Source organism: Xenopus laevis, chromosome 6S (genome assembly GCF_017654675.1).
Source record: "Xenopus laevis strain J_2021 chromosome 6S, Xenopus_laevis_v10.1, whole genome shotgun sequence".
NCBI classification, from domain to species: domain Eukaryota; kingdom Metazoa; phylum Chordata; class Amphibia; order Anura; family Pipidae; genus Xenopus; species Xenopus laevis.
In genome coordinates this window covers 45,534,014-45,560,976 of record NC_054382.1, presented here as the reverse complement: position 1 = coordinate 45,560,976, position 26,963 = coordinate 45,534,014, and the positions used below count along the sequence as shown (strand labels likewise).

Genomic DNA, 26,963 nt, shown 5'->3' with positions numbered 1-26,963 from the left:
ATTTGCCTTACCAGTGAGGTATCCTGCTGTTTGTGATTCAGAAATGAACAAGTCATGTTTCTGATCTTTGAAGGCACTCCAGACAGAAGATCGAGTCAGGATTTCATTTACCTAAAAAATAAAGATATCTTACTCAGCACTGCTTATCCATTTGTATTATATAAAGGTACACATTGAACGCCACGCGGCTTTGTAAAGATTGCCTAAATCTATTTTATGGATAAAAAAACCACACCCAATATACATGTATCATATATTTATAATCTTTGGACATGTGTGTATAAAGCCACAGCAACCTGGGTCCACAGAACAGGATTTTGTTGTTTTATCTGTTTGTCAGTGGCTACTGCTAAATTGCTTATACACTTGTAAGTTTAAAATGATCATAAATGTATGGTGTTGCCGATAGAAGTAATAACTTGTAGAAAACAGTAGCTGTAGTAATCACACTATTTTTGTTGTCATGGATTTAATCCATTTGTTTTGTCAATATCTGAACCAACAGAATAGTAACTTTGTCCTTTTATTCTAAGACTCTGCACCCCCTGTTCTAGACATGTGACTGCAGGCTCTAGAGTCTAGACTCTAATTATAATATTTGACACATGAGCAGATTAGATTGCTCACCTGTTCTCCATACTGTAGGCTACGAGTCATTGACTTAAGAGCTTTTACAATTTGAGCTTTTGTGGCTGCAGGACTTTCCAGGTTTTCAAGGCCCTGCCCTTCCAAAAGCCTTAGTAAATATGGGACCAGATCAACTTTTAAAGCCTGTAAAATAAAGTAAACAACCATATGAAACAAACAAACAAAAACCACTATTACTACACCAATGTACAGGTTATTATAGACTAAAAAAATTAAAATGTAGGGTGTTCTAATTGCAGCCACATTTAGAAAAAATGCGAATGTCATAGCAAAATGGATTAAGCACATTAATTATGAATAAACATGCCACAAACTGAAAGGGGTCGGATCACATGAAAAGTGTAATAAAAAGTGGGAAAACAATGGAAATTGACAGTAAGATAATTCTTAGTGCATTCTGTACCTACCTTTACCTTCTTATGTCGAATATGCACTGCTAAATTGTAGATTTTCCCTCAATTCTTATGTCAAATATGCACCTCAGTAAATTTCTTTCATATCAATTAGAAATAGAAGGGAGTGTGTACCCCTTTTAAAAATCTTACTTGTGCCACTAGTTCTGTTTGTTCTTTCTGAAACATCCTATTAAGAGCTTCACAGGCAAATCCAATCATATCCGAACGTTTCTTCATTCCACTTATTAGAGGTGCAATAGTATCCAAAGAAGCCATTGATCGGACGCAAAGCTGTAAGAAAAAACAGACATATTACTATGATGCTAAATCACTAATTTAAGGTTTTACACCCATAGATTTTATCACGGAATAAGTACCTCGTTGTCGGTCAGAATGTGTATGACCCTAATTGCACACTTTGGAACAGCATTGTTCTTATGACTCATGGCCTGTAGAATCTTGGGTAAATGACCCAATGGTGGTACTTGGTCCATTAATTGTGGCTGTGCACTAAATAGACAAACTGTTGCAGTGGTCACTGTTTCCAAGGTTTCACCCTGAAAAATAAAATGTACATATGTAAATGAATAAGGGGAAGATTTATCAAGGGTTGAAGTGAAAAATTTAGTATTTGTATGGCCAAAATGATCAAATTCGACTAGGGAATTGTTATTTTGATTTTTGGTTTTAAATAACTAATACAAGTTTGAGATCTATTATCCAGAATGCATGGGATTTGGGGTTTCCTAGTTAAGGGGTCTTACCATAATAAGGCTACTAAAAAAGGTAAACATTAAAAAAATAAGACTGTTTGCCATTAGTAATGATTTTTACAGGTTAGTTACTTACCATCAAGAACAAGGTACTGTTTTATTATTACAGACAAAAGGGAAATCAGTGACATATAAACATTATTTGTTTTCAAGGTAATCAGTTTATGGATAATATACCTGTACTGTCTCCCACAGTCAGTGAAATTTATTGTCAATAGTCAGGCTTTTTCCCGAATTATCTTTGCTCACTATATCATTTATAAGAATCCCCTGCATTTGTTTCATCCATGTGAGCCCCCACCACTAGCAATAACATTTCACTACAGAAAGTAATTAACAAATGGTTGTAATTCCACCTACATTGTAAAAAGAGTTATTATGTCTTGGATTCAGAATGACATTGATCAACAAGCAGAAATTCTCATCTAAAGCATATATCATCATCTAAAGTTCTGTCGCATAAAAAAGGGCATTAACTCAAGGGATGAAAACATAATTATGCCTCTTTATAGGTCCCTGGTGAGGCCTCATCTGGAGTATGCAGTACAGTTTTGGACTCCAGTCCTTAAGTGGGTTATAAATGAGCTGGAGAGAGTGCAGAGACGTGAAACTAAATTGGTTAGAGGGATGGAAGACTTAAATTATGAGGGAAGACTGTCAAGGTTGGGGTTGTTTTCTCTGGAAAAAAGGCGCTTGCGAGGGGACATGATTAAATTTTACAAGTACATTAGAGGACATTATAGACAAATAGCAGGGGACCTTTTTACCCATAAAGTTGATCACCATACCAGAGGCCACCCCTTTAGTCTAGAAGAAAAGAACCTTCATTTAAAGCAACGTAGGGGGTTCTTCACAGTCAGGACAGTGAGGTTATGGAATGCACTGCCGGGTGATGTTGTGATGGCTGATTCAGTTAATGACTTTAAGAATGGCTTGGATGATTTCTTGGACAGACATAATATCAAAGGCTATTGTAATACTAAGCTCTATAGTTAGTATAGGTATGGGTATATAGAATTTATGTAAAAGTAGGGAGGGGTGTGTGTATGGATGCTGGGTTTTCATTTGGAGGGGTTGAACTTGATGGACTTTGTCTTTTTTCAACCCAATTTAACTATGTAATAACTATATCTCACCAAAAATATATTTTTCTTCATTTGTGCAATGTTGTTATAGTGAACATATAACTGTAAACAAATATACATGGGGCTGTATTCATTTGATGTATTAGTATAAAAGGAACTTACATGAGCATTATTCTTTTCTAGCAGCTCAGTGAATTTTTCCAAAAGAGCAATAAGAAATTCTCTTGGTTTGCGAAGGACCCATGCTGGCTGTGCAATAAAAATACGCAAGAAAACTCCACCCACCAACAGTTCCCCTTGGACCTCTCCAAATGCCACAGTAAAATCATCTGGCAACTAAAGAAATTAGGGGAAAAGTTACAAATTAGCAATATTTTCTTAACAACCTGCTGCCATATAATAAAGGAATATCTGCAATATTTATGTATCTATTTTTTTTTTTTTAGTAAGACACAGACATAAGAGTCTGGCTGAACCAAATAGCAATCCTTAAAATGAAACTTTTTGACACATGAACAAGGAAATTGCAATTTTGAACCCTTCCTTACTCTAAAAAAGGATTACATTTGGTTCAGGATTTGCCCGAATGCTTCATTATAGATTCAGGATTTTTGTTTTTTTAGTCAGCACCACAATCCACCTCTTATTTTCAGACGGTGCACGTGTCTAGCAGTCCACTCTCTGAACATTTTAGTAAGACTTCAACATATGACACAGCTCCGTTCAATTGTGAAAGTTTAAAAAACCTTTATTGTATACATGGCTCTTTTGATCCACACAATACAAAGTTTCGGGCCTGCTTCCAGTCCTTTTTTAACTTGAAAAAGGGCTGAAACATTTTAACCTGTCCGATCGACTAAACGACCGATCTCCGCCGGACTAAAAATGTCGGGACTCTCCACAGACGGTCCGAAAATCGTATGAACCCTCGATTCGTACGATCGGATCTTGTGTCTATGGCCAGCTTTAGGCAGGTTGTACTATTTCCCCATGCCCAAGCCATAATAATATAATAATAAAAATGTAGACTCTACAGGGCAGGGATACTCACTTCTTTGTTCATTGATGAGCTCTAATTAAACTATGTAAGTATATTTACCTTCCAGTTTGCATCTGGATTTTCTACCTGTTGCTTAAAGTGCCTGCAAAAAAGGACAAAAGTAATTGTGTAATAATAAAAACTTAGTGACCTGCTGTGAACTAATGCACAAACATAACTCACATTCAAGAATGTAGCAAATAAGACCTATTATTAGAAATGATTATAAATGTGTTTTATGCTTTTTATCAGTCAAAAACCTGTGTTTTCTGGGGTGTTTGAACTCAGGGCTGCCTCTGAGTGCTAACGCCTACCATTTTGCTAACCCCTGAAAATGAAGGCGCATCATGTAAGAATAAATCTGATTCTTAGGCTAGCAGCAAACGAGCCAATGATCAGTATTTTTCCGCTTGCATCTTGTATGCAGGTGGAGTAAAGTGGATCCACTCCCACTCTGCTCTTTCATGTAGCTTCACTGACAGACATGGTATCATCATGTTTGCATTTTCACAGATTATGGTACAAAAATGCATACGGTTATGATTTTGCTCTAGAATCAGCTCAGTTTAGCTGTATACAGGTTAATGCTGTACCTGTCAGTGGAGCTACATGAAGGAGTAGATAGGGACAGGTTAATTTTTTTCCTGGGTAGAAAACACAGGCGGAGAAAAGCCTTGTATGCCTTACAGTTGTTTTATGCTTCATCTTTGCTATAACTGGCTGTTGGACGAGCACATTCCCATACAGCTGTCTCCATAATCCTAATCAGAGTCACACGTAGGCTTTCAAAGAAAAACAGGTAGTTAATGGAAACAAGGTACATAACTCAGTTAAGGTGAGACAAGGTAGAATGATGATGCCAGAAAAGGTAAATCCTTGAAAGAAGTGGTTTAATAAAAATCCTATTATGTATTCACTTCTTACATGGGTTGTTTTTGCAAAAAGGCAAGGCAATAAGATTGCCTTAGGATGTCCACCAGCAACAGAGGCAAACAGTACATGAAAATAAAAGAGCCAAGATTTTTCTCTTCTTAAAAGGTGGTTTGGTGCTAAGTAAAATAGAATGCAGCAGTGTTCTTTATGCCAGTGAACCTGAATACCAAGGGGTGCTAGTCAGCCTCTGGGGAAGGGGGAAATTAATTGCAGAAAACTTTAACATGATTTTTTTAATGATACTTACTCTAACATCATTTCACGAACTGTGGTAGATACTCTTTCCCTGGAGTTATCATTCCAGATCAGCTCAGGATTTTCATGGGTTCCTTCAAAAATATGTACAGCAGCTTCTGGGTTGTCACGCATAGCATCCATAAACACTCCTGGCAAGAATTTCATTAGAACAATTCTAACCTGTAAGAACAGAGGTAAAGCATATTTCTAATCATCTAAAGTACAAAAAAGGATAAGTCCACAGCTATTTATGTCTATAAATGGTAAGTAAAATATATGGACACAGAGTTTTATTAAATTTGCAGAGCTAGTATCACCGGAAATAAATATACTCTGTATCTTAAAAAACACTGTACCATTTTTAGTAGTAATAGCATATTTGTGACTTTTGCAGAGAGAATGAGGCTTTACATTGACAACAGGTATATTTAAGGTACGTTACAAACCCCTTTAAACACATTTGAAGGACTAACTATTGGAATGAATCAAACTATACTTACTTTAGGACCAATAAGTTTATCTGATATCATCTTGGCAAACAACTCTGCTGTGTGGGACCTCACTTGTGGGTGAGTGGAATTGCAAAACATATCCAATAAGTAGATTAAAGCACCTGAAAGCACAAATTTGGCAGATGTCCTTAGAATGCTATGGGTGTCAGATGTCTAAGTTCTACACTGCTCCAGCACAGTGAAGGTTCTATATCTTAGCCAATTAGATCAGAAGTAACAAAGTATTATATCTATGGACTAGCAAGAAATTTCCATTTGCAATGAAAATGATTTCATCATGATAAATACTAATAATAGTGGGTTTCGGAAATACCTTTTGCCATGGCCTCTTTTATGATTTTTGTACTAGATGTCAAAGCATAGAGAGTTGCAAGAACAAGCTGGCGACCTGAAAGAAAATAATACAGGTCTGTTTGTGACTTGTTTTAATACTAAAATCATATACATAAGGTAAAGATCATAAATAAAAGATATTAAATAGTAAATATTTACGTAATTTTCTGCCATAAACAGACATAAACAGATATAAACAGACTGATGGCTCCCAAAAAGCTGTTACCACTGTCACCCTGTATGTGTGTATAGAAAAGATGAGCTTTGGTAATAAAGTGGAACCTCAATTTTACATCCCATGATTTTAAGTTTTCCCTCATTTTACATTGTTGTTTTGTGGTCCCACATATATATTTTGCATAATACATTTCCCTGATTTTACACCATTTTTTTCTGGTCCGCTGAAAAACGTAAAATGGGAGTTCTACTGTAATGCAAGCTTAGCAAAACGTTACACAACCTAATAAGTAGCATTTGAAATCAGAAAACTAATGCATTACTCAAACAAATATGTCAGCCCCTCCAGAACTTACTTGTTGGTAATGAATGCAATAGAGACAATAAGCTGGAGAGGACCATTGACTCTGCTATATTATTAACACAATCCTGATTGCTGGTAACAATATTGACCACCTGAAAAAGCAAAATGTGAAGGTTAATGCAAAAAGTGATATAAATGTAACACGCAAGACAAGCAATTTTGTAATTCTCAAGGTCAAAATGTACTCAGATAAGAATAATAGTGAAGACACTACTAAATAAGGTGCTTAGAATTATGGCAGATAGGGTGCTTTGTCGGCTGTGGGAAATTGTGCCTCCTGCGGCCAACAAACCACCAAAAATAACTTTCCATTCCCATGAATTGAAATTGCCACGTTTTACACTTTATATGCATCAATCCCTTGTAATCGTATGATGTCTTCTTTCACATTTTTACATGTATTACAGAGTTTTACATTCATCAATTTCAGTGGAATTGGAAGGTATTTTGAGGCCTTGTAGTGGGCAACAAAGCACCTTGTCTTTAATCAAACTAATAGTAAAATCTAAAAGTGTATTTTTGAAAAACATTAAATGCTGCGTTTTGTGGATAGTATAGAAATATCTATGCTAAACGCTGATTTATGTTATTATTCTATACATATATGGTTAAGCTTGGTGAGTTGGTACTGCTTTGTCTGGACTGCCTAAATTTTAAGTTGCAACATTCTAGGGATGCACCAAATCCACTAATTTGGTGCATCCTAACTAACCGAATCCAAACCCTAATTTGTATATGCAAATGGGGTGTGGAGCGAATAAAAGAGCTGTGTTGCTAAAAAAATTTTACTTCCTTGTTTATGACAAAAAGTCACATGATTTTAAGGATTCAATTCAGCCAGCCACGAGGATTCGGCCACATCGGAATCCTGGTTTCAGTGCATCCCTAAAACATTCCCTTGTTCACTAGATTATCATACTGAGTACAGGGTTTTAAAAATTAAACAATAACTTTTACACAGCTCTTTAAAAAAAATACCATCAAAGAGAAATAAAACCCCATACACACAACACTGTTACAACAATATTTAGTATTTAAGTATTTAAAGCTGTTCACAGATCTGCTGAATAGTTTACAGTCTAAATAAAAGCATTAATGGCAAAACCTATGCTGCACTAAGGGTTAGGTGTCCTTAATTAACATTAGTTTCTCTGTTCCATATTGTTGAGATTATCCAAGTATTAGATGGGAGGCTACACAGACTTTGAGAAGATCAGACAGTGTTATTGCAAACATTTGCAGCAGCAATTTTTTTTATTCTTTATTTTTATAAAGTTTTCAAATAGTGAATACAGCCATTGACCATGTCAAAGCAGTCACATTATTTAATGCATTTCAAGCATGGCATCAGTACAATAAAATCAAAAGCAACACCTGACAAGGTGTTTGATATTTCAGCACACTAGAAGTGTAATGGATACTTACCTCTAATGCAAGTTGTTGAACCTTTCCAGCACCATGGACTCGCAGCAATGAAAATATTAATTTAAAATGTCCTATGCATTCAGTTTCAGAGCCTAAAATGGAAAAAAAAAAAGTTTCAAATAATTTGAAGTCTCAAATTATTAACATTAGGTGCATTACAAAGACACGGATTCACAAGGAAAAATATCCAATGATATATAAATATACCTAATCAGCTGATTTACTAACAATTTAATTTCTAGTTTTTCCATGAATCTCTAAAAAATGTGTTTTTCTTAAAAGCTCTAAAAAATTAAGATTGTGTAAAAGTGTAACAACCTCAAAAACATCTAATACAAAAATTTGCCAAGTATATAAAGTCAATGGGAGCTTACGCGGATCTTACTGGATCGCTTTATCAATTTGGACTTTTAGAGGTTTTCAGATTTTTTATTCATTAGGAATTGTCTGAAAAACTAACATTTTTAGAGGTTTTAGAGGTATTTGTATTTTTTAGCTCATTGTTCTTGTGCCAAACATATTATGTAGGAAAACATAGCTAGATTAGGTAGGGACAGTTTATACACGGACACCCAGTACCAACCTTTAGACTTACATGAGCACTGGGCTGTAGTTACAGAGTGCCACTGGCACTGCAGTAGGTCTGAAACCCCCACTAAGAATAAAAAATACATAAACAGAGTTCTAATGTCAGCTTTTCCTCATCTCTTATTTTCTTGCAAGCCTATGGATGCACTGATAGCTGAGCTATGGTGATAGGTGACCAACCTAAAGGGAAAAAAGCTGAAAATAAAAGGTGAACCATATAGAGCTATGTAATAAAATGCACTGAGTTTGCCCAGGTGCACTAACCTATAACATCCAGCAAGTAGAATTTACTGGTCACCTGTTTAAAAGTAAATACTTTATTGGTTACTATGTGTAACTGGTGCCTTTTATTAGATATGAGGAATAGTTACTGCATCATTGTTGCAGCTTTTATCCAATGATTCATATTACATCCCAGTGGAATGAATAATTTCCTACCAGGGTTGTGTTTGATAACATTTCTCAGAGCTTCAAGTGCCATCTCCACCCTTTGCAATCTGTCTACATGCTGATCAGATTCAACTTTTCCAGTCTGTGTAATAGCCATCAGTGTGTGGAGATACTGTGCTTGTGACCCAATGTAATCCAGTAAACATGCTGTAAATGCTTTTGGAAGCTGTTAAAAAAAAAAAAAAAAAAGACAGATTTTAGTTAACGCATTCAAAGAGTTGATGCTAATAATTGCAAACTGTAGGATTTGTCTCTGACACAGTATAGTTTCTTAATTAATGCAATTAATAAGCTGTATTATTTAAAGGGATTCTGTCATGATTTTGATGGTTTATTTTTTTATTTCTAAATTACACTGTTTACATTGCAAATAATTCACTCTACTATGTAAATTTTTATTCTTGGATCAACAAATGTATTTTTTTAGCTGTACTATTGAAGTGGAGCTTTCAGAAGTAGCCAGCACTTTTGAAAGGAACTGCTTTGAGACAGTTATTGTTTCTCCCCTTCTGATTGTATTTTACCACGACCTAGGAGGTAGACATGAGAATAGCACCCAAGTAGAAAAAAGCAGGGTTTTTCCTGCTTGGGTGTTACTCTCGTGTCTACCACTTGGTTGGGCTAGGGAGCACCTTTAGCAATGCAAACAAATCCCTCAACAGGTGTGACGTAGCTGCTACTTGGTTAGCTACCCATTGTTCTACTGATAGGCTGCTGATGGATTGCTGGGGAGTGAAGGGGTGATATCACTCCAACTTGTAGTGTAACAGTAAAGAGTTACTGAAGTTTATCAGAGCACAAGTCACATGACCTGAGGGCACCTGTGAAAATGATAACCTGTCTAGCCCCATGCCAAGTTTTAAAACTAAACATAAAAAAAAATCTGTATGCTCTTTTAAAAAATTGATTTCAGTGAAGTGTGCTGGAGCAACAATAACAACTGATGTCTTTTCCCCACAACAGTATCCTTTTAAGAATGTTATATAATATTATGTATTTTTAGAGCGCCAACATATTTTGCATCTCTATAAAATAAATATGTTTATACAAAGAAAGATAATAATAGAGATTAAAGTTTCAAACCAAAATTGTTCTCCAGTTCGGTAACAACGAAGGTTCTCCAACCTCCAAAACAATTCAAAAAGTTCCAAAGGAATGTTGCAGAAAGTTACAAACAAAGATCCTTCGATCGAACAAATTGCGCAAAATCCTTCGACTTCGATATTCGAAGGATTTTAATTCGCCAGGCGAATATCGAGGGTTAATTAACTCTCGACATTCGACCCTTAATACATCTGCCCCTTAAACACCATCAACTTAAAGTGCGTTTGTGCTAAAGAGTAAAGAGAAGATTTTAGAGGGTAGGGGGATACCCACACAGTTTGAGACCCCGTTTCTGGTAGTCTTATACTCACAGACAGTCGGGTTAAAATTCACATCAAAATTGTTAGCTGCTTCTCGAATCCTTCCTCTGGTCATAGTTATAAAGGATCTTGTACCTCTCTGCATAGTAGCATTACTTGAAGTAAATGTCTGCTGAACCTTGGTTTCAGTCTGAAGGCTAGCCTTCAGAAATTGATACACTGATAGTGTGTGAATGATATCACTTTGGGTGTAACTTTACCCAAGAACGCTACACTATATGCTTTTTCTTGTTTTTTTCTCCACTCATTTTCTTTGAGCTACGATCGGCAACATTCCTTTGGAACTTTTTGAAATGTCCTGCCCAAAACAACTTACAATCTAAAAGATACATCTTATATAGTGTAGTGAAGATTTATCATTGCTAACTTTGAAGGATATTATAAAAAGTGTACATTTTTGTCTTTTATAATTTTATTCATGAACTTTTTCTATTGTTCAAATGCCCATTTAGTGTGCTATTTCCCATTGACTGTAATGGTATAAAGAAAATAAATGACGCCACCGCTGAATTTTGTAGTTAAACAGAATCAAAGTTGTAATCACATTGGCATTTTGTTTCTGTAATTAAATAAGTAACATCTAAATGAATCTATATTAATTTAAGACTGGGACTTGAATTTTAATGCTCTACTTCGGCTTAAAATAGGACAGCTTACCTCAAGTTGGAAAGTGGGCTGCTCGTTGTAGATCCTTACAAAAATCTCCCCAACTATAAGTTCTTTTGAGTGCTCACTGTACACAAAGTCTGCCCCATAACTTAGATCGCAATCACCCTGGAAGAAAAAAAAAAAATATATTATGTGTATACACACACACTTTGTCCACACACACACTTTGTCCACACACACACACACACACACACACACACACACACACACACACACACACACACACACACACACACACACACACACACACACACACACACACACACACAAAACATTAGAATTAAGATTAAGTAAATGTTGCTGTTAAGCCTGAATTTAATTGTTAGTAGAAGATAGTGGATATATCATGCACTGAATCAATATTTTTTTATCATTGTATTGTATATATAATTAAATGTATATTAATAAAAAATACACTCTCAGCTTTACACTATTATTTTTTAAACACTATGGCGGTTATTTTTTAAAATCTGAGTATTTTCTGATAACTACTCCGACCAAATCCCAAATTTCCCCCTTATTTAAGAATACATTTTCCTGAAAATGTCCTGTGCAGGGCAAAAACTCATGAAAAATTCGAATCATAACATTTTTTTTGGATTTTCCGCTAAACAAAATCAGATTTTTTCACGAAAACCACAAAATCTTCGGATTATTGCATGAAACCCAGCGCAGATCAAGATATTTCAGGACCTCTCCCATTGACTTCTATACAACCTCGGCAGGTCTGAGATGCAGGATTTTCAGACTCTGACTTTTCCATGTTGGGGGTTTAATAAATCTCGAAATATACAAGGTTTTTTTTCACAAAAAATTCGGATTTTATAGTAATTTTTCCCCCGAGTTTTTGGCATTTGGACTTTAATAAATAACCCCCTAAAGTTAAAATGCATGAAACAGCTTCAAAGCTAGGCAGCTCGGTGTCCCAGAATAGCAGACCTTTCTCTGTAAATGCAAACTGATACTTAGATTGTGGGCAAACATAATGTATTCTCCTACGGACACGTAGGATTGATGTGTGTGTGTGTGAAGAAAGCAGAATGTGTTTCCACTACTGGTATATATAAGCAGCAGTGTAAATGCATCATGTTCCCCCTGGCCAGACAAAGTTAAGTAAATTGTTCTGAACGGAGGAGTGTGAGTGTGTGTGTGTGTGTGTGTGTGTGTGTGTGTGTGTGTGAGTGTGTGAGTGTGTGAGTGTGTGAGTGTGTGTGTGTGTGTGTGTGTGTAGAGAGTGATGGCAGGAAGAAAGCAGAATGTGTTTCCACTACTGGTATATATAAGCAGCAGTGTAAATGCATCATGTTCCCCCTGGCCAGACAAAGTTAAGTAAATTGTTCTGAACGGAGGACTTGTTTTAATTAAATATATTAAATTCAATTTAGACAAATTAGTTAGACAGATACAGAATCGCAGAGGCAATGGTATAGGAAAAATAGAAGTAACCACTAGTCATTGATTTGGATTGCCTAATATACATATATAGGTTTTATTTTCATTTTTTTATTTTTATGTACTTTTATTGCAATTGTATTATTTCTTAAGAAATGTAAGGCAATTTATTTATAAACACAGTGCAAGTATAAGCAGAGTATGCTTTGCTATTACTAAAAAAAAAAAAAATTCACCCCTGTTATACAAACACATATACTCCACTATAATTCACACCTAATACCAAGCACCCATAAAAATTATGTATTTTCCCCCCATATTCTCATTTCCACATAAAAGCATGTAATAGGGAAACAAAATATCTCAATAATGCAGACTTGAATCATACAGGGTTCATACAAGTCCTTTCTCACCACTGTACGTCCAACTGAGAAGCTGGTACTGATATACAACTCCCAGCATTGCCTGCAAGCTAATGAATGCTAGCAGGTGCTAGGAACTCTTGAGAGCTCAGTGAAATCAAGAGGCATAAATAAAACTCTTTTACCAAGGGAAAGCTGTGTAAAGCAGCTTGTAATTGCATGTTATAGCTATCAAAATAGCAGGTCAGCAAATACGGTATCAAAAGATTGTTATTGATATTCTTTGAAGATTCTTTATGATTTTCTGAGGCTGGTAATTTGTTTATAGAGTTTGCTACAATTCAAGAGAGGAAGCAAGAAGCATTCTCATTCACTTGCATCACCGTCACTTAACAATACCTAGAAGCAGATTCCCAATCAACCATAGCTACTGAAATCATGTAATGCAGGAATTAAACGGTTATGAAAGTGTTGCGGGTGTTAAATTCCAGTGCTGGATCACGGCAGCCACAGGATTTCTTTCGACAAGTTGTATGGGTTAAGGTTCATAGCAGGTCTAGAAAACACTTAGACAGGATATTATCCTTGACTTCAGAACAGTGGCCCCTTCTCAATTAGCCATTCTGTACCTCTCAACCTCACTTTTCTGTCACAAAATTGGTAGTGCGCTGTGGATTTATCTAAATGTAGTTGTAGATGGCATGTAATGGCCAGTTTCTGTCCCAATTAAACATGTTTCCTGTTTTTTCTGAGTCCCTGTAGAAATGTAGAAAATGCACAAATTTTCTTTGAATGCTATAAAACTAGTTATGTTAAGAAAAGCTTACCCTTCTGACCATGCTTTCCTGCTGGGACTCGAGAAATTCCAAAAGCTCTGCTCTTGTGCCATTATTCCATAACAGATAAGGGCTTTCTGTATTACTGTTCAGCATTTTAAGAATCTGAAGACAAACATAACAAATTATTTTTTAAAAAGGAGTAGAAACAATGTAATACGGATTATGCACATTGACGGTTGCAGACATCTTTTATTTTAAAGGGGTTGTTCACCTTCCAAACACGTTTTTTTTAGTTAAGTTGTTTTTAGATTGTTCACCACAAATAAAGCCTTTTTTTCAATTGCTTTCCATTCTATATTTTTTATCGTTTTTCCAAAATTGAAGTTTAAAGTTTAATATTCCTGTCTCTGGTGTTTCAGTCTGGCTGCTCAGTGATACAGGCACATTCTGAACTGTTACAGTTGAATACATTTAGTTGCTACATGAGTTATCAGCAGTCTCTTTAGTATATTAGCAACTTTTGTATCAATTCTAATAGCTGCCTTTAATGAAACTCAGATTCTGCTTAGCGGAACAAAGATAAAAAAACGTGTCAACTATATGTATCAATTTAGAACAGTTACAGAGTCAGCGACCCCCATCCCAGAGCTGCTTTAGAAGGTGAAAAATTAAACATTATACTTCAGTATTAGAAAGACAGTCCCAAATAGAAAATAGAAAGTAATTGGAAAAAGTCTTTATTTCTGGTGAACTATCTGAAAATAACTAAACTTTAAAAGTGTGGACGGTGAACAACCCCTTTAAAAGCAGCCATATATCTGCCAACCAGTGAAGTATCCAACTAATTGCAAGGGCCCATACATCATGTAGCCAAATTTCTACTTTCATTCCCTCATTTGCTGATGCACCATAAACTGGCATATACTGTATAATTTACCGGCAGAAAAGGGTTTCAACCATGTCCGATCAGTGAATTAACAAATATTGTTAGTACAATGATACTGGTTAAAATCTTTTTGAATTTAAGGCTGTTAGGGTACTACTATGGACGTTTTCGTCGTGATCCGACGCGCTGCGACAAGTTTCATGCGACAGAAATAAGGTAAGAGATAGAAATGTAGTATGAAGTCGCATCGTTCATCCGACGCGACACGACTGTCAGGTGCAGCTGCGACTTCATCCGACATTTCTATCTCTTACCTTATTTCTGTCGCATGCGACTTGTCGCTGGCGTTTTGTCACAGCACGTCGGATCGTGCCGAAAACGTCAATGTATTCCTACACTTAACTTGCACATGATGTCCCACAGAACACTGCAATTTTAGGATCTATCCATGTGAAGATGTATTCTTTCTAATTAGAGCACAAGAAGAATAAGTAATTCCATTGTACCTCTGTGGGAGATGAAACAGTGAGTTTCCTGGCAATGTAGGGAGTCAGCATTCCAGCTAAACTCTTCCGGAGTACTGGGTTTTCAGGTGTTTCCTGATCTCCAGATAAATATCCACCCAGTCGGCTCAGGGCAAGAAGACTCAGCTTAGCAAGACTGTTAGCAACCTCCTATTGCACAAGACATAAAATGCAATATGCTATGAAACAATTAAAAAAAGAGGTAAATACATATTTCAAAATTGTGTTTCTTTCACAATATTGTATAAACTGTATGCAAGTACTGTACGTGATGTCATGTACTATGTACAACAAATCTTTCATTAATTTTATCTTTATCTTTCTAAATATGTGTCAAACAGAACTAAAATGTTCAGGTACCTGTTGGTTAGTATCTTCATTCTTCTGAATGCCACTTTCTTCTAGTGTAAAGTCATAGTTGAAAGGATAAGTAAGTAAGTGCCACAAAACCCCTGCTTGAAGCAAATGTGTTTGCAACCAGTAATCTACAGCAAAAGAACTAACGCATTCCACTGCCATTGCTGCTAGTTTTTGGACTCTCTGGGAAAATAAATAGATTCTATTAGAGAGTACAGCATGTTTAGAACAGAATGTTTTATAATAAGTAAATTAATTACATTCAAATTACAATACAATAACTTAAATTAAAGGTGAACATTTGAGAAAATAAGTGTCTATACAAAATAATTTGAAAATTCTCTGTTTCTGAAATGAATAATTTAATACTGTACATAATTGGTATATAGCACTGTTTTAGGATAAAGTTATGAGTATAATGCAACAAAACTAAACAATGGTCTGTCAGTAAGAGTTAGAAAATACATTATAGATGTAAAGAAAGGCCATTAAATTAGAATGTCATTGTATAATTATTTCTTTAAATTTTAATGATTATAACTGTACAGACACTTCCCTAATTCTTATACCCATGACAGACTAACCTCGTTCTCCTTTAGCTGCAGAAATAATACTGGGGATCAGATAGAGATATTATTATTTACATGAGTGCAACAGTCTGTTTGATCTGTGCACTGATCCCCAGTTTAGATTAATGTCAGAAGAGAAAGAGGGGTGTAGTGAGGACAATGCATTGTGATAACTATTGTATTTTTCCTAGTCCACTACAAGACAATCAGATGAAGCTGGTACCTTGCCATAATACAATACTCTGCAAAGGTCTTTTACGATATTTGGCATCTCTGTGATATTCTCCCTGCAGGTTTCAAACTGAGCAGCAACACTGTAGCACTTGCATATATGTCCACATACCTGAAGACAAAATTTACGCAATAAGTATCTGCTCTCTCCAATTAAGAGTCCCTCTGGTTCTAACCAAAACACAAATTATTGGAGGGCTTTTAGAATACACAAGGAATTATTAAAGGACAAAGGGATTTCACAAAAGTGAAGGAAGCATTTTTTTGGTGTAAAAGTGGTGTTAAAACCAGAAAGAACAGTTTACAGACACGTTTATGAATATGTCAGTAAAACGACAAAAATAGAAAATTACATTTTTAACAACATTTTCACCAGGCATTGATATAATAATAATTGGAATAAAGTTCAGTATAACTCTTCCACCTGTCCTCCACTCTGCATTGTTTCCTTTAGCACAGCATATATTATTTTTATATATAAAATGAGTTTATTGCCAACATAAAATAGGTGACAGAAATGTTTTTTCACCTCATATTTGCATTATATTACTATTTTTTTTCTAAATGAATGAATCAAATGTTTAGTAATTATATATATAATACACAAAAGCCATGAATATCTTGTAAATTATATCCTTATAAACGGTGAGTTCTGATGTCATCAGTTATAAACGGTGAGTTCTGATGTCATTTTTGTCACATGACTCACTGAAACTTGTGTATTATAATAAATAAAGAACCCCCAGTTGCAAAATATGAGGATATTAGAAGTTACCTTGGAGTTCCATGACCTGTATAAAAACACTTGGCCTCGTGTTTTTATATGGTCATGAAACTCCTCAGTAACTTGTAATATCCTTATATTTTACAAGAGGGGGTACTTGATTCACTATATAATAGATCTTTAAAGGTGAAGTAAAGCCAGCCAGGCAAATTTTAGTTTTTGTACCAGAACACAGCCCTCCCCCTCATCATGCTCAGAATTACAGAGCTGCCCAGCACTGTTGGCCCCACATTTAGCTGTGTCCCTTCTGTTTCCAACATCCATCTTGCTGATCAGTGAGTAGCACATACATACTGGAAGCTAAACTGGGATCATGTGCTACTGCACATGTTCCTAGGTGAGATAAATAATTGGACTGGGTATGTGATGCAATGTGTGTTTTCTGCCATATTGGCCTGTTAAATTGGCAGAGAATCTCTTCTCTGAAGGGCACAATCATTAGTATGAAGTAAGTGTACAGCTGAGAGACACCTGAGAGCTGATTGACTAATTTAGGAAGAGCTAAAGATAAATTAAAAAAAAAAAATAACAGAAAAATGTTGTTTGTACTGTCATGCGAAAGGTTGAATTTTTACCTGTAAATTGTCTTTTCTTCAGGTCCCCTCAGGCAGCACCACAAGAGAGATGGCCCCTCCTCCTAGGACAGGAAACAAGAACAAAACTCCCCCCCCTTCCTGCTATCCCCTGTGTTAGTTTACAAGAACAAGAGACACCAGGCTGCTTAACAGAAATTTTAATTAAGGGGAGGGATAAATGGTGCTGCCTGAGGGGACCTGAAGAAAAGACAATTTACAGGTAAAAATTCAACCTTTCTTCAGGTCCCCGGCAGCACCACAAGAGATTTTGCAAAGATCAAGGGGAGGGAATAGAAGCCGCTTGTAAAACTTTCTGGCCAAAAGCAGCATCCCTTGAGGAAAAAACGTCCAGCTTGTAATGCTTAGAGAATGTATGCATCGAGGTCCACGTCGCAGCTTTACAAATTTGTTCTGCCGATGCCTCCGCTCTCTGCGCCCACGTTGTAGCTACTGCCCTTGTAGAATGTGGTTTAATTCTGGCAGGAGGAGACAGACTTCTTAACTCATACGCCATAATGATAACCTGCTTAAGCCATCTTGAAATCGTTGGTTTCGAAGCAGTTAGCCCCTTAGAAGGGCCTGCAAAGTTAATGAAAAGGTTATTAGATCTTCTGTATTGCGTCGATCTAGACAAAAAGAATACCAGACAGCGTCTGACATCTAGTTTATGAAGTTTGCATTCTTTACTTCCCACTGGATGTGGATAAAATGAAGGAAGGACAATTTCCTGAGACGAATGAAAAGTCGAAGCCACTTTAGGAACAAAGGTGGGAGGAAGCCTCATTACAACTTTATCTGGAAAAATCTGAAGATAAGGTTCTTCAATGGAAAGACTCTGTATTTCGCCCACTCTTCTGGCCGAAGTAAGGGCTACTAAGATTACAGTCTTTAAGGTCAGAAACTTAATGTGAATTGATGATAATGGTTCAAAAGGATCCTCAGACAGAACAGACAATAGAAGGTTCAAATCCCATGGTGGACAGATATCTCTGACGGTTGGCTTCAATCTGCCTGTTGCTTTAATAAACTGCTTAACAAGGTGATTATCACCTAGTGAAACACCTCTCACTGCCCCCAAAGCTGCCACTTGAACTCTGAGAGTAGCTGGTTTTAGTCCTAACCGAAAACCATCTGAAAGGAACTGTAGAATCTGGGGAACCGAAGCCTCATGTGGATCAATAGAATGCTCTCTGCACCAGAAAGAAAACCTCTTCCAAACTCTCGAATAAATTTTATTAGTTCCTGCTTTCCTGCTGTGAATCATAACTGCAATCACTTCTGAGGATAATCCTTGTTGGATTAACGACTGCCATTCAGGATCCACGCTGATAGAGCTAGCCTGCTGGGGTCCGGATGATACACTGGCCCCTGGTGAAGGAGAGTTCTGCTGGCACCCAAAATTAGTGGATCTTCCTCTGCCATTTCCAACAGGAGAGAGAACCATGCCCTCCTGGGCCAGTATGGAAGTACTAAAATGACTCTGGCTCTGTCTAGCCTGATCTTCCTCAGAACCCTGGTTATCATCGGAAGTGGAGGAAAGATGTAATTCAGACCGTCTCCCCAGCACTGGAGCATGGCATCTATCGCTGTCGGTCTGTCCTGGAAATACTGGGAATAAAATTTGTTCAGTTTGGCATTTTCCCTTGTAGCCATAAGATCTATGGTCGGAAGACCCCACCGGTGAACAAGACGTTGAAACACTGATGGACTGAGAGACCACTCCCCTGGCACAACTTGCCTGCGGCTTAGGAAATCCGCTCTGATGTTGTCTGAACCCCTTATGTATATCGCCTGCAGAGTCTGCAGATGGACTTCTGCCCAACAAAGGATTTTCAGAGTCAAATCCAGAAGACTTCGGCTGCGGGTCCCACCTTGCCTGTTCAGATAGGCCACTACTGTGGTGTTGTCTGTTCTGACTTTTATCGCCTGACCTCTGGTCAGATGTGCCGACACTTTGAGCGCTCTCCAAACAGCCAGGAGCTCCCGGTGATTGGAAGAGAGAGACGCCTCCTCCTGAGACCATATGCCTTGCCAGACATTCCGCTCTAGAGTCGCTCCCCACCCTTGCCTGCTGGCATCGGTGGTGAGAATGAGCCACCGCTGAATGACCCAAGGAACTCCTCTGGACAAGTTCAGACCCTTCCACCAACTGAGCGAATGTCTCACATGAAGAGGTAGCTTTATAGGATTTTCCAGAGTGCTCTCTGTGCCATCCCACCATCTCAAAATTGTTCTCTGAAGAAGCCTCATGTGCAGTCTGGCCCACGGCACTGCTTCTATAGTCGCCGTCATTGCTCCCAGGGCTGACATGGCCTGCCTGATCGAGACTACTCTTCGCTGAGAGAGACTCGTCAAGGAACTGCACAGGCTGACCTTCCTCTGCTGAGGAAGGTAGGTACGACACTGTTCCGAATCCAACAGGACTCCCAAAAACTGTTTCCTCTGAGAAGGAACGAGATCCGATTTCAGGTAATTGATCTTCCAACCCAAGGTCTCCAGGCAAGAAATTGTTTTCTGCAGATGACTGAGAAGCAGATCTCTGGAAGGCGCCTTCAATAGCCAATCGTCCAGATAAGGCACAATAGGAATGTTCTGGGTTCTCAGAAAAGCTACCACCACCACCAAAACCTTGGTGAAAATGCGAGGGGATGAAGACAGGCCGAATGGCTGCAAACTGAAAATGACTTAACTTGTGCCGATCCTTGATAGCAATTCTCAGGAATTGTTGATGTCCCTCCCAAATCGGGATGTGGAGGTAGGCATCTTGAAGGTCGATCGTCGCCATGAAGTCCCCCTTTCTCAGAATTGAGACTGCTGACCTGACACCTTCCATCCTGAAATGAATTTTTTTCATGAAGGTATTTAGATAAACTAAATTGATTATCATTCGAAACTTGCCCGACCGTTTGGGGACCAAAAAAACTGAAGAATAAACTCCTTTCCTCTCTTCGCCTCGAGGAACAGGAATCAAAACACGGGATTGCAGAAATTCCTGAATTCCTTTGAGAAGATATGTTCTTTTCACAAACTCTCTGGGAACTCTTGTACAAAGAAAACGAGGTCCTGGGTGAGAGGCTAGCTCGAGCCTGTACCCTTCTCGGACAATATTCAGAACCCAAGGATCGCTGGTGATCCTGGTCCACCCGTGAAAAAAATAACGAAGTCTTCCCCCTACTGGTCTGGACAAGTTGGCGTCAGAACTGATCTGTCTTGCGAGATTCTTCTGACCTGTTCCCCTTTGAGTGAGGTTTACCTGATCTGCCACGGGTGGGACGAAAAAAAGGTTTTCTCTTACTTCTAGATCCTTTGAATTGATCTGATGGATGAAAAAATTTTTTCTGTGGAAAAAAACGTCTGTCCTGAGGCAACAACTTCTTCGTCTCACCTAATTTAGAGACCAGAGCCTCTAACTCTTTACCAAAAAGGAAAGGGCCCTCAAAGGGCATGGAGCAAAGCTTGTTCTTTGATGCCAGATCTGCTGCCCAATGTTTTAGCCATAGTGCACGCCTGCCTGCTACAGCCAGAGCAGAAGACCTAGCTGCCATTCTGATAGTTTCCACCGAAGCATCGCACAAGTAATCTGCGGCAAGCTTGATAATCTCCAACGAAGACTTCATGTCCTCTCGGGAGACTCTATCCTCCATATCTTGATCTAGCTGACTAAGCCAGAGTCTAATAGACCTAATGACACAAGCCGTAGCAACCCCAGGTCTGAATGCTGCTGCAGAGGATTCAAAGAGTTTCTTGAGAGCAGCATCCACCTTCCGATCCATCGGGTCCCTAAAACTAGCTCCATCCTCCACAGGAATAGTCGTTTTCTTCGCCAATCTGGCAACTTCTACATCTACCTTAGGTGGACAATCCCAAGCTGCCGCTATCTTCTCGTCAAATGGGAATAAAGCTTCAACTTTCTAGGTAGAACTAATTTCTTTTCAGGCTTCGACCACTCCTTAGAGATTATACCTGAAATCATCTCATGTACTGGAAAAACTCTGGGCGACTTTCTACAGCCTAGAAACATCATATCCTGTTTGGAGCGTGGCTTATCTTCATCTTTTAAATCCATCGAGGATCTTACAGCTTTTACGAGATGGTCAATATTCTCTACTGAAAACACATAAGTATCCTCTCTGATGTCCTCATCAGACGAATCCACAAACACTTCATGTATATCTGTCGCCTCCACCTGGCTAACACCCGAAGTACTTGCTTGAGGCTGGGCTTGAGCATTAACCTTAAAGGCTTCAAGAGTCTGCTGCATATTATCCTTAAACCACGACATGAACCCCGACATAGCCTCGGGCATATCTTGCTGAAAATTCTCTTTCAAACAATCTTGGCAAATCCTCTTCGGAAAATCCGGAGGAAGTCTTAGCTTGCATAAGGCACATCTTTTGGATCTTTCCCTTTCTTGATCCCTGCCTTCAGAGCGGGAGGACATGGCTACAAGGAACAAAAAAACAACAAATACTAAATAATAACCCCTAAGCAATACAAAAAACACCAGTAGTAATGCTCCTTACCAGAACACAGCACCCAAACACAGAAGCTGCAAGCAGGAAAGCACTCCAGCCAGCAAGAGAAGGAAAACAAAAAAAAAATTTTTTTTTTTTTTTTTTTTTTTAAAACTGGCGCCGGATGATCACGTGACCCCCGCAACCCGGAAGTGCAAGCAGCGCGAGGACGCGCAACCAATACCCCCGCCGCATCTACTCGAAGAAAAAACCGACGGAGGGAGGGAAGCAACCTGCGGTTCAGAAGGAGGACACGGACCTTCCTTCTGCCGCACGAACCCCTCCAACAGTCACGGACTGCCTCCTCTCCCACACGCTGGCAGGAGGATAACAGAGGGAGGGGAACGCACCAGGAACCCACAGCTAGGGGTGAGTGGTTAAATTGTTGCTTAGCCCCCCTTAGGAATCCTGCTGGACCCCTAATACTTACCTAGTCCTCGGAGGACAGGAAACAAGAACACAGGGGATAGCAGGAAGGGGGGGGAGTTTTGTTCTTGTTTCCTGTCCTAGGAGGAGGGGCCATCTCTCTTGTGGTGCTGCCGGGGACCTGAAGAAAGACACCATCTGGAAACTGTTCTGTTTGAAAGAAAAATTCCCAGAACTGGAGATAGAGGTTTGTGAATATAGCAGGAAATTCGACAATTTTATCTCCACCTTTATTTTGTCTGTTTCTCAGGTACAAGAATTGCCAACCTTTTTTACCCTTGAGCCACATTCAAATGTAAAAAAAAAAAAAAGAGTTGGAGAGCAAAACAAGCATGAAAAATGTTCCTGAGGATGCCGATTATGGTCTGTGATTGACTGTTGGTGGCCCCCATGTGGACTAACAGCTAATAGGAGGCTCTGTTTGGCAATACACATGTTTTAGAAATCCAAAAATAAGCACTTGCTTTGAGGCCACTGAGAGCAACATCCCAGGGATTGGTGAGCAACATGTTGTTCACAAGCCCCTGGTTTGTGATCACTGCTCTAGTAGATAGAAGCTCTCTGCCTTTCACGTAAAGGCCTGAAAAAGAAAGGCCTCACACAAAATACAATAAAAATTAAAACAACCAAAGGGGTGCATTTAATTATTATATCAGTGCTCTGCCCTATTCAGTTTATTAATTAGTGGTGAAACCTTGGCCCACAACCTAGTAATGCTGTACATTACCTGCACTGGCATGTCATCTGGTTTACTAGAGGCAGTTAAAACTGACACACAACGAGAGAAAGAATCCTGTAGCACCTATAAAGTAAAAATGTTAATTTTAAGAACTAGAAAAAATTGTATCCTATACCTACTGTTATGCATTTTATATAATAAAAATGCTTAATGCTTCTCTAAACAGTAAAACAGTTTTCTGGGATCTGTTACCTTAAGAAATAATTCCAAATTCTTTTCTATCATGTTAGTTGAGCAAGAAAAACTTTATTTACACTATATTCATTATTTAAAATTTGTTTCCTTCAGTCTTGGAATTAAACAATCAGAGCAAGCGGGCAGGATCCATTTTGTGGTAATTTGTTATTAAGACAAATTGTGTATCACCCCAAAATCTTGCATATGCACCAGAATGGCGAAACTAATGCTCATGTGCAGTGCCCTACACAATTATAGAGTGTGAGGAGGGAAGGGAGAATATGAGAAGTGCAGTGACATCTAGTAAATATGAAAGGTATTGATTTTACCACCTGTTTTAATAGAAAAAGAATTTGGGTTACATGTTTAATTTACAAAGGACTTTCATTATACAGCTTTTTATGTGTGGGTGAAAGGTCAGCTTTAACATAATGCAACACAAATATGATACTATTTAGTAACAAGGGAAATAAAAAGTTCTGTCTGTGTGCCTGTACAATTACATTCCATCTTAAATATGTATTAGTAAAATATTGTACTAAATGAACTGGGAGGAAAGTGAAATACTGTATCACGGACTGTCAAATGGTTGATTTCAATGATTAAATTAACATGTCTACTCTGTTATAGCTCTGTTCTTCTCTCACAGCCTCCTCTTATCCTGTCAGATCTGCTTTGCATTATCCTCTCCCTTCCTTTTTTTTGTCTATGCTTGTAAACTTATAGAGCATCCAGCATTTAGATTCACAAGCTTACTTATTTCGGTGTGCACGCCAATTAATGTGTTCACCTTCACATCCTTGAAGCAATTTCCAAAATAGATAGCAGCACTCCCATATAGCATAAAAAGCCTTTATTTCATAAAAAGCCTTTATTTCAAAATATTCATCGGGCACAGCAACGTTTCGGACCGCCTGGTCAGCTTGAAAAAGGACCAGGCGGTCCGAAACGTTGCTGTGCCCGATGAATATTTTGAAATAAAGGCTTTTTATGCTATATGGGAGTGCTGCTATCTATTTTGGAAATATGCTTGTAAACTTCTCTCTGTATATTGTGTAACTTCAGTTTGCTTCCGAACTTGTTTGTGATGCATCCTCTCACTTCCCTTTCTGACCTCTCCTTAGAACCTCCTCACTACTTCTCTTAATCTCATCATTTTCTTACTGAGCCACACACATATATACCCAGCCCCTGCAGACTCTCTCAGCTTCCCTCTCTTACATATGGCCTGCTGTCACTGGGAAACAAAACAACACATGGTGGTAGAGAGACAGACAGTGTGGTGAGAGAGAGAGAGAGAGAGAGAGATTTGTTGCAATGCTAAAATAAAAAATAATTGTGTAACTTACATTGGCAACATTAATTACAATGCCAAATCTATGACTGTGCTACATATATAGAGCTAATATTTTAAATGGTACAGATTAGCCAGCTCTGGCATTCTTTTGAGATTTCACAATCTACATTAAACACTAGTCCCCATACCTCTATGCCATTCTCTCTCCTGAGTTCTTCTGCATTAAGCGCTGAGCAATTGACCGTATGATATGCCAGCTCAGTTCCTGCTGGCAGAAGGGACACCTTTGAGAAAAGTTGTTCATCTGATGTCTCCATGGTGATGGTCCTGATGAGCATTGGGTAGCCAGCATACTTATAAGGCTGAAGATCTAAAAAAGAACAAAACATATTTTCAGAGGAAAAAGTTCTGTACAGACACAATCTAATGTTTAGGCTCAAGGCATTTGGCCAGAAATGTGGAGGAATACTGCCCACAAATTGTTTATTGATTGAATTATAAGAACGTTTCCCAACAATCAACATCTTGTGTCCTATCTAAATAAGAATATAAGTATACAAAGCAATCACATTGTATAGCAAAAAGCAGGTTATACTGTGACGACTTAAAAGCACTGTGTCTTTATTCCTTTTCCTCGGGTGCCATGTTAGGGCTGGAATGAAAGTAGAATCCCCACCATAATGAATAAATCTGGGGGAAAACATGAAGCAGTCTTTGGATGTCGGTGGGATATAAAATGTCTAGCAATAGCTGGGAGACCAGGAGTTGGAAACACAAATACTAAAAAAAAAAAAACCAATACAGTGTAATAAAATGCAATTTTTACTTTAACCAGTCTTTTGTACAAAAAGTAACCTTTGAGACTGAAGGGCCAAGATAAATGCTTTTATGTTTTGACCTAGAATGATGCCATTATAATAGATATGGTTTATAATCATTGCATTACCTTCTTTGTGTCTGTTGAAGAGAATGCTCTGAGTCTTTAAGATTAAAATTATATTTTCAGGATCTGGGCCATCCACAACCTTTGCTGACTTTGTGCACAGAAACTCATATGCCTTATTAACCTTTTCAAACATTTCCTAAAAAAGATGGATATATTTCATTTTAGGGATTATTTTTAAATGTCTGATTTTTGTTTTCATACATAGAACTGCTCAGAATAATGAATCTTTTAAATGAAACAGATAAATAAATAGAAATGTATGATTTTAGTTCTCTGTAATGAATTATTTTATTTTACATACCCTCCCTTCTGGGTTTTTATCCGGGTGATATTTCTGAGCGAGCCTGAAGTAAGCTTTTCTTATCTTACTTTCATCATGCCTGAAAAAGATACAAAAGCGATTCTATTAAATACAGTGCAAAACTAAAGCAATAACTGCCAGAGAAGTACTGCACAGATAAAAATATTTTATTTCAGTATATTATACTGTTTTACTTACTGGCCTTGTCCTCGAGAAAGACCAAGAACCTCATAGGCATCATCTATAGACATTGTTGGAGGTTTTTTTTCTACTTCTTTCTTCCATGCTTCCAATGTATCCTTTAGAAGTTTCACCTAATGGGACAAAGCTAGCTATTTAAATGAATAATCATCTTTAAAAATATGCTTTACTTTAAAGCATAGCTTATTGTGGTCAACTCTCATAGATAACCCGATGGTTTTCTTTGAAGTAGGTATTGTAACTATCTCTTATTTTGTAGGTGCTGTGTTGTTAATTTAGATTTCAATATTAATATTCTGTACATTGTGGTCTCCCACACCAGCCTTCTTCAGCTACGGTTTCTCATGTGTTATACCTTGAACAGTTGAAAAACTGCCAAGAAGAGGCCATGAGAACTTAGAAGTTCTTAAAAATGCTTTAGCACAAAATTTTAATTTTATATTAGCAAAATATAAATACAACCACCATAACAAGCAAAGAATTATTGCGACAAACGCAGATTCACTGTGAATAAACCCACTTAATGCTACTTCATTTAGGAATTGTGGGCCTCATTCAGTAATATCTTGCTTTGTATGCAATACCTGCATTCTCAAGCACTATATACAGAGGGGGACAGGAAGTAGGCAGCACATTGAGACCATGCAACACCCCCAGTTATTTAGAACACTCAACCAGGGAAGAACTTTTGTCAGGCTCCATTATGAACATATATTTAATTTATATATAAAATGCAACAAGTGCAAAAGAAAGTCAGAGACTTTGCATTTATTTTTTGCGCTTCTCCCAATACATGTGTAATTGTGCAAATAGCACAGATCAGACCGCACTTAAGTTTTTCTGCCCACTTT

At 37.8% G+C, this 26,963-nt stretch overlaps 1 protein-coding gene across 4 annotated transcripts in view; it reads right to left on the bottom strand.

The window, feature by feature from the left end:
• dnajc13.S (DnaJ heat shock protein family (Hsp40) member C13 S homeolog) overlaps positions 1-26,963 on the bottom strand; it is a 90,974-nt gene that overhangs the window by 4,272 nt on the left and 59,739 nt on the right. For all 4 annotated transcript variants that reach the window (XR_005962205.1, XM_018269333.2, XM_018269335.2 and 1 more), the window contains 22 exons: positions 26,110-26,225; positions 25,912-25,990; positions 25,611-25,746; positions 24,853-25,034; positions 23,179-23,253; positions 16,145-16,264; positions 15,356-15,535; positions 14,978-15,145; positions 13,634-13,747; positions 11,041-11,157; positions 8,948-9,125; positions 7,922-8,013; positions 6,489-6,588; positions 5,936-6,010; positions 5,611-5,723; positions 5,121-5,290; positions 4,001-4,043; positions 3,064-3,237; positions 1,421-1,600; positions 1,194-1,334; positions 628-771; positions 12-111 (listed from right to left, as the gene is read on the bottom strand). Coding sequence is in view for 3 of the 4 variants with exons in the window: in XM_018269333.2 (XP_018124822.1) it covers positions 12-111; positions 628-771; positions 1,194-1,334; positions 1,421-1,600; positions 3,064-3,237; positions 4,001-4,043; positions 5,121-5,290; positions 5,611-5,723; positions 5,936-6,010; positions 6,489-6,588; positions 7,922-8,013; positions 8,948-9,125; positions 11,041-11,157; positions 13,634-13,747; positions 14,978-15,145; positions 15,356-15,535; positions 16,145-16,264; positions 23,179-23,253; positions 24,853-25,034; positions 25,611-25,746; positions 25,912-25,990; positions 26,110-26,225 (2,797 nt within the window). In the remaining variant the exon portion in view is untranslated. The remainder of the gene's footprint in view (positions 1-11; positions 112-627; positions 772-1,193; positions 1,335-1,420; positions 1,601-3,063; positions 3,238-4,000; positions 4,044-5,120; positions 5,291-5,610; positions 5,724-5,935; positions 6,011-6,488; positions 6,589-7,921; positions 8,014-8,947; positions 9,126-11,040; positions 11,158-13,633; positions 13,748-14,977; positions 15,146-15,355; positions 15,536-16,144; positions 16,265-23,178; positions 23,254-24,852; positions 25,035-25,610; positions 25,747-25,911; positions 25,991-26,109; positions 26,226-26,963) is intronic.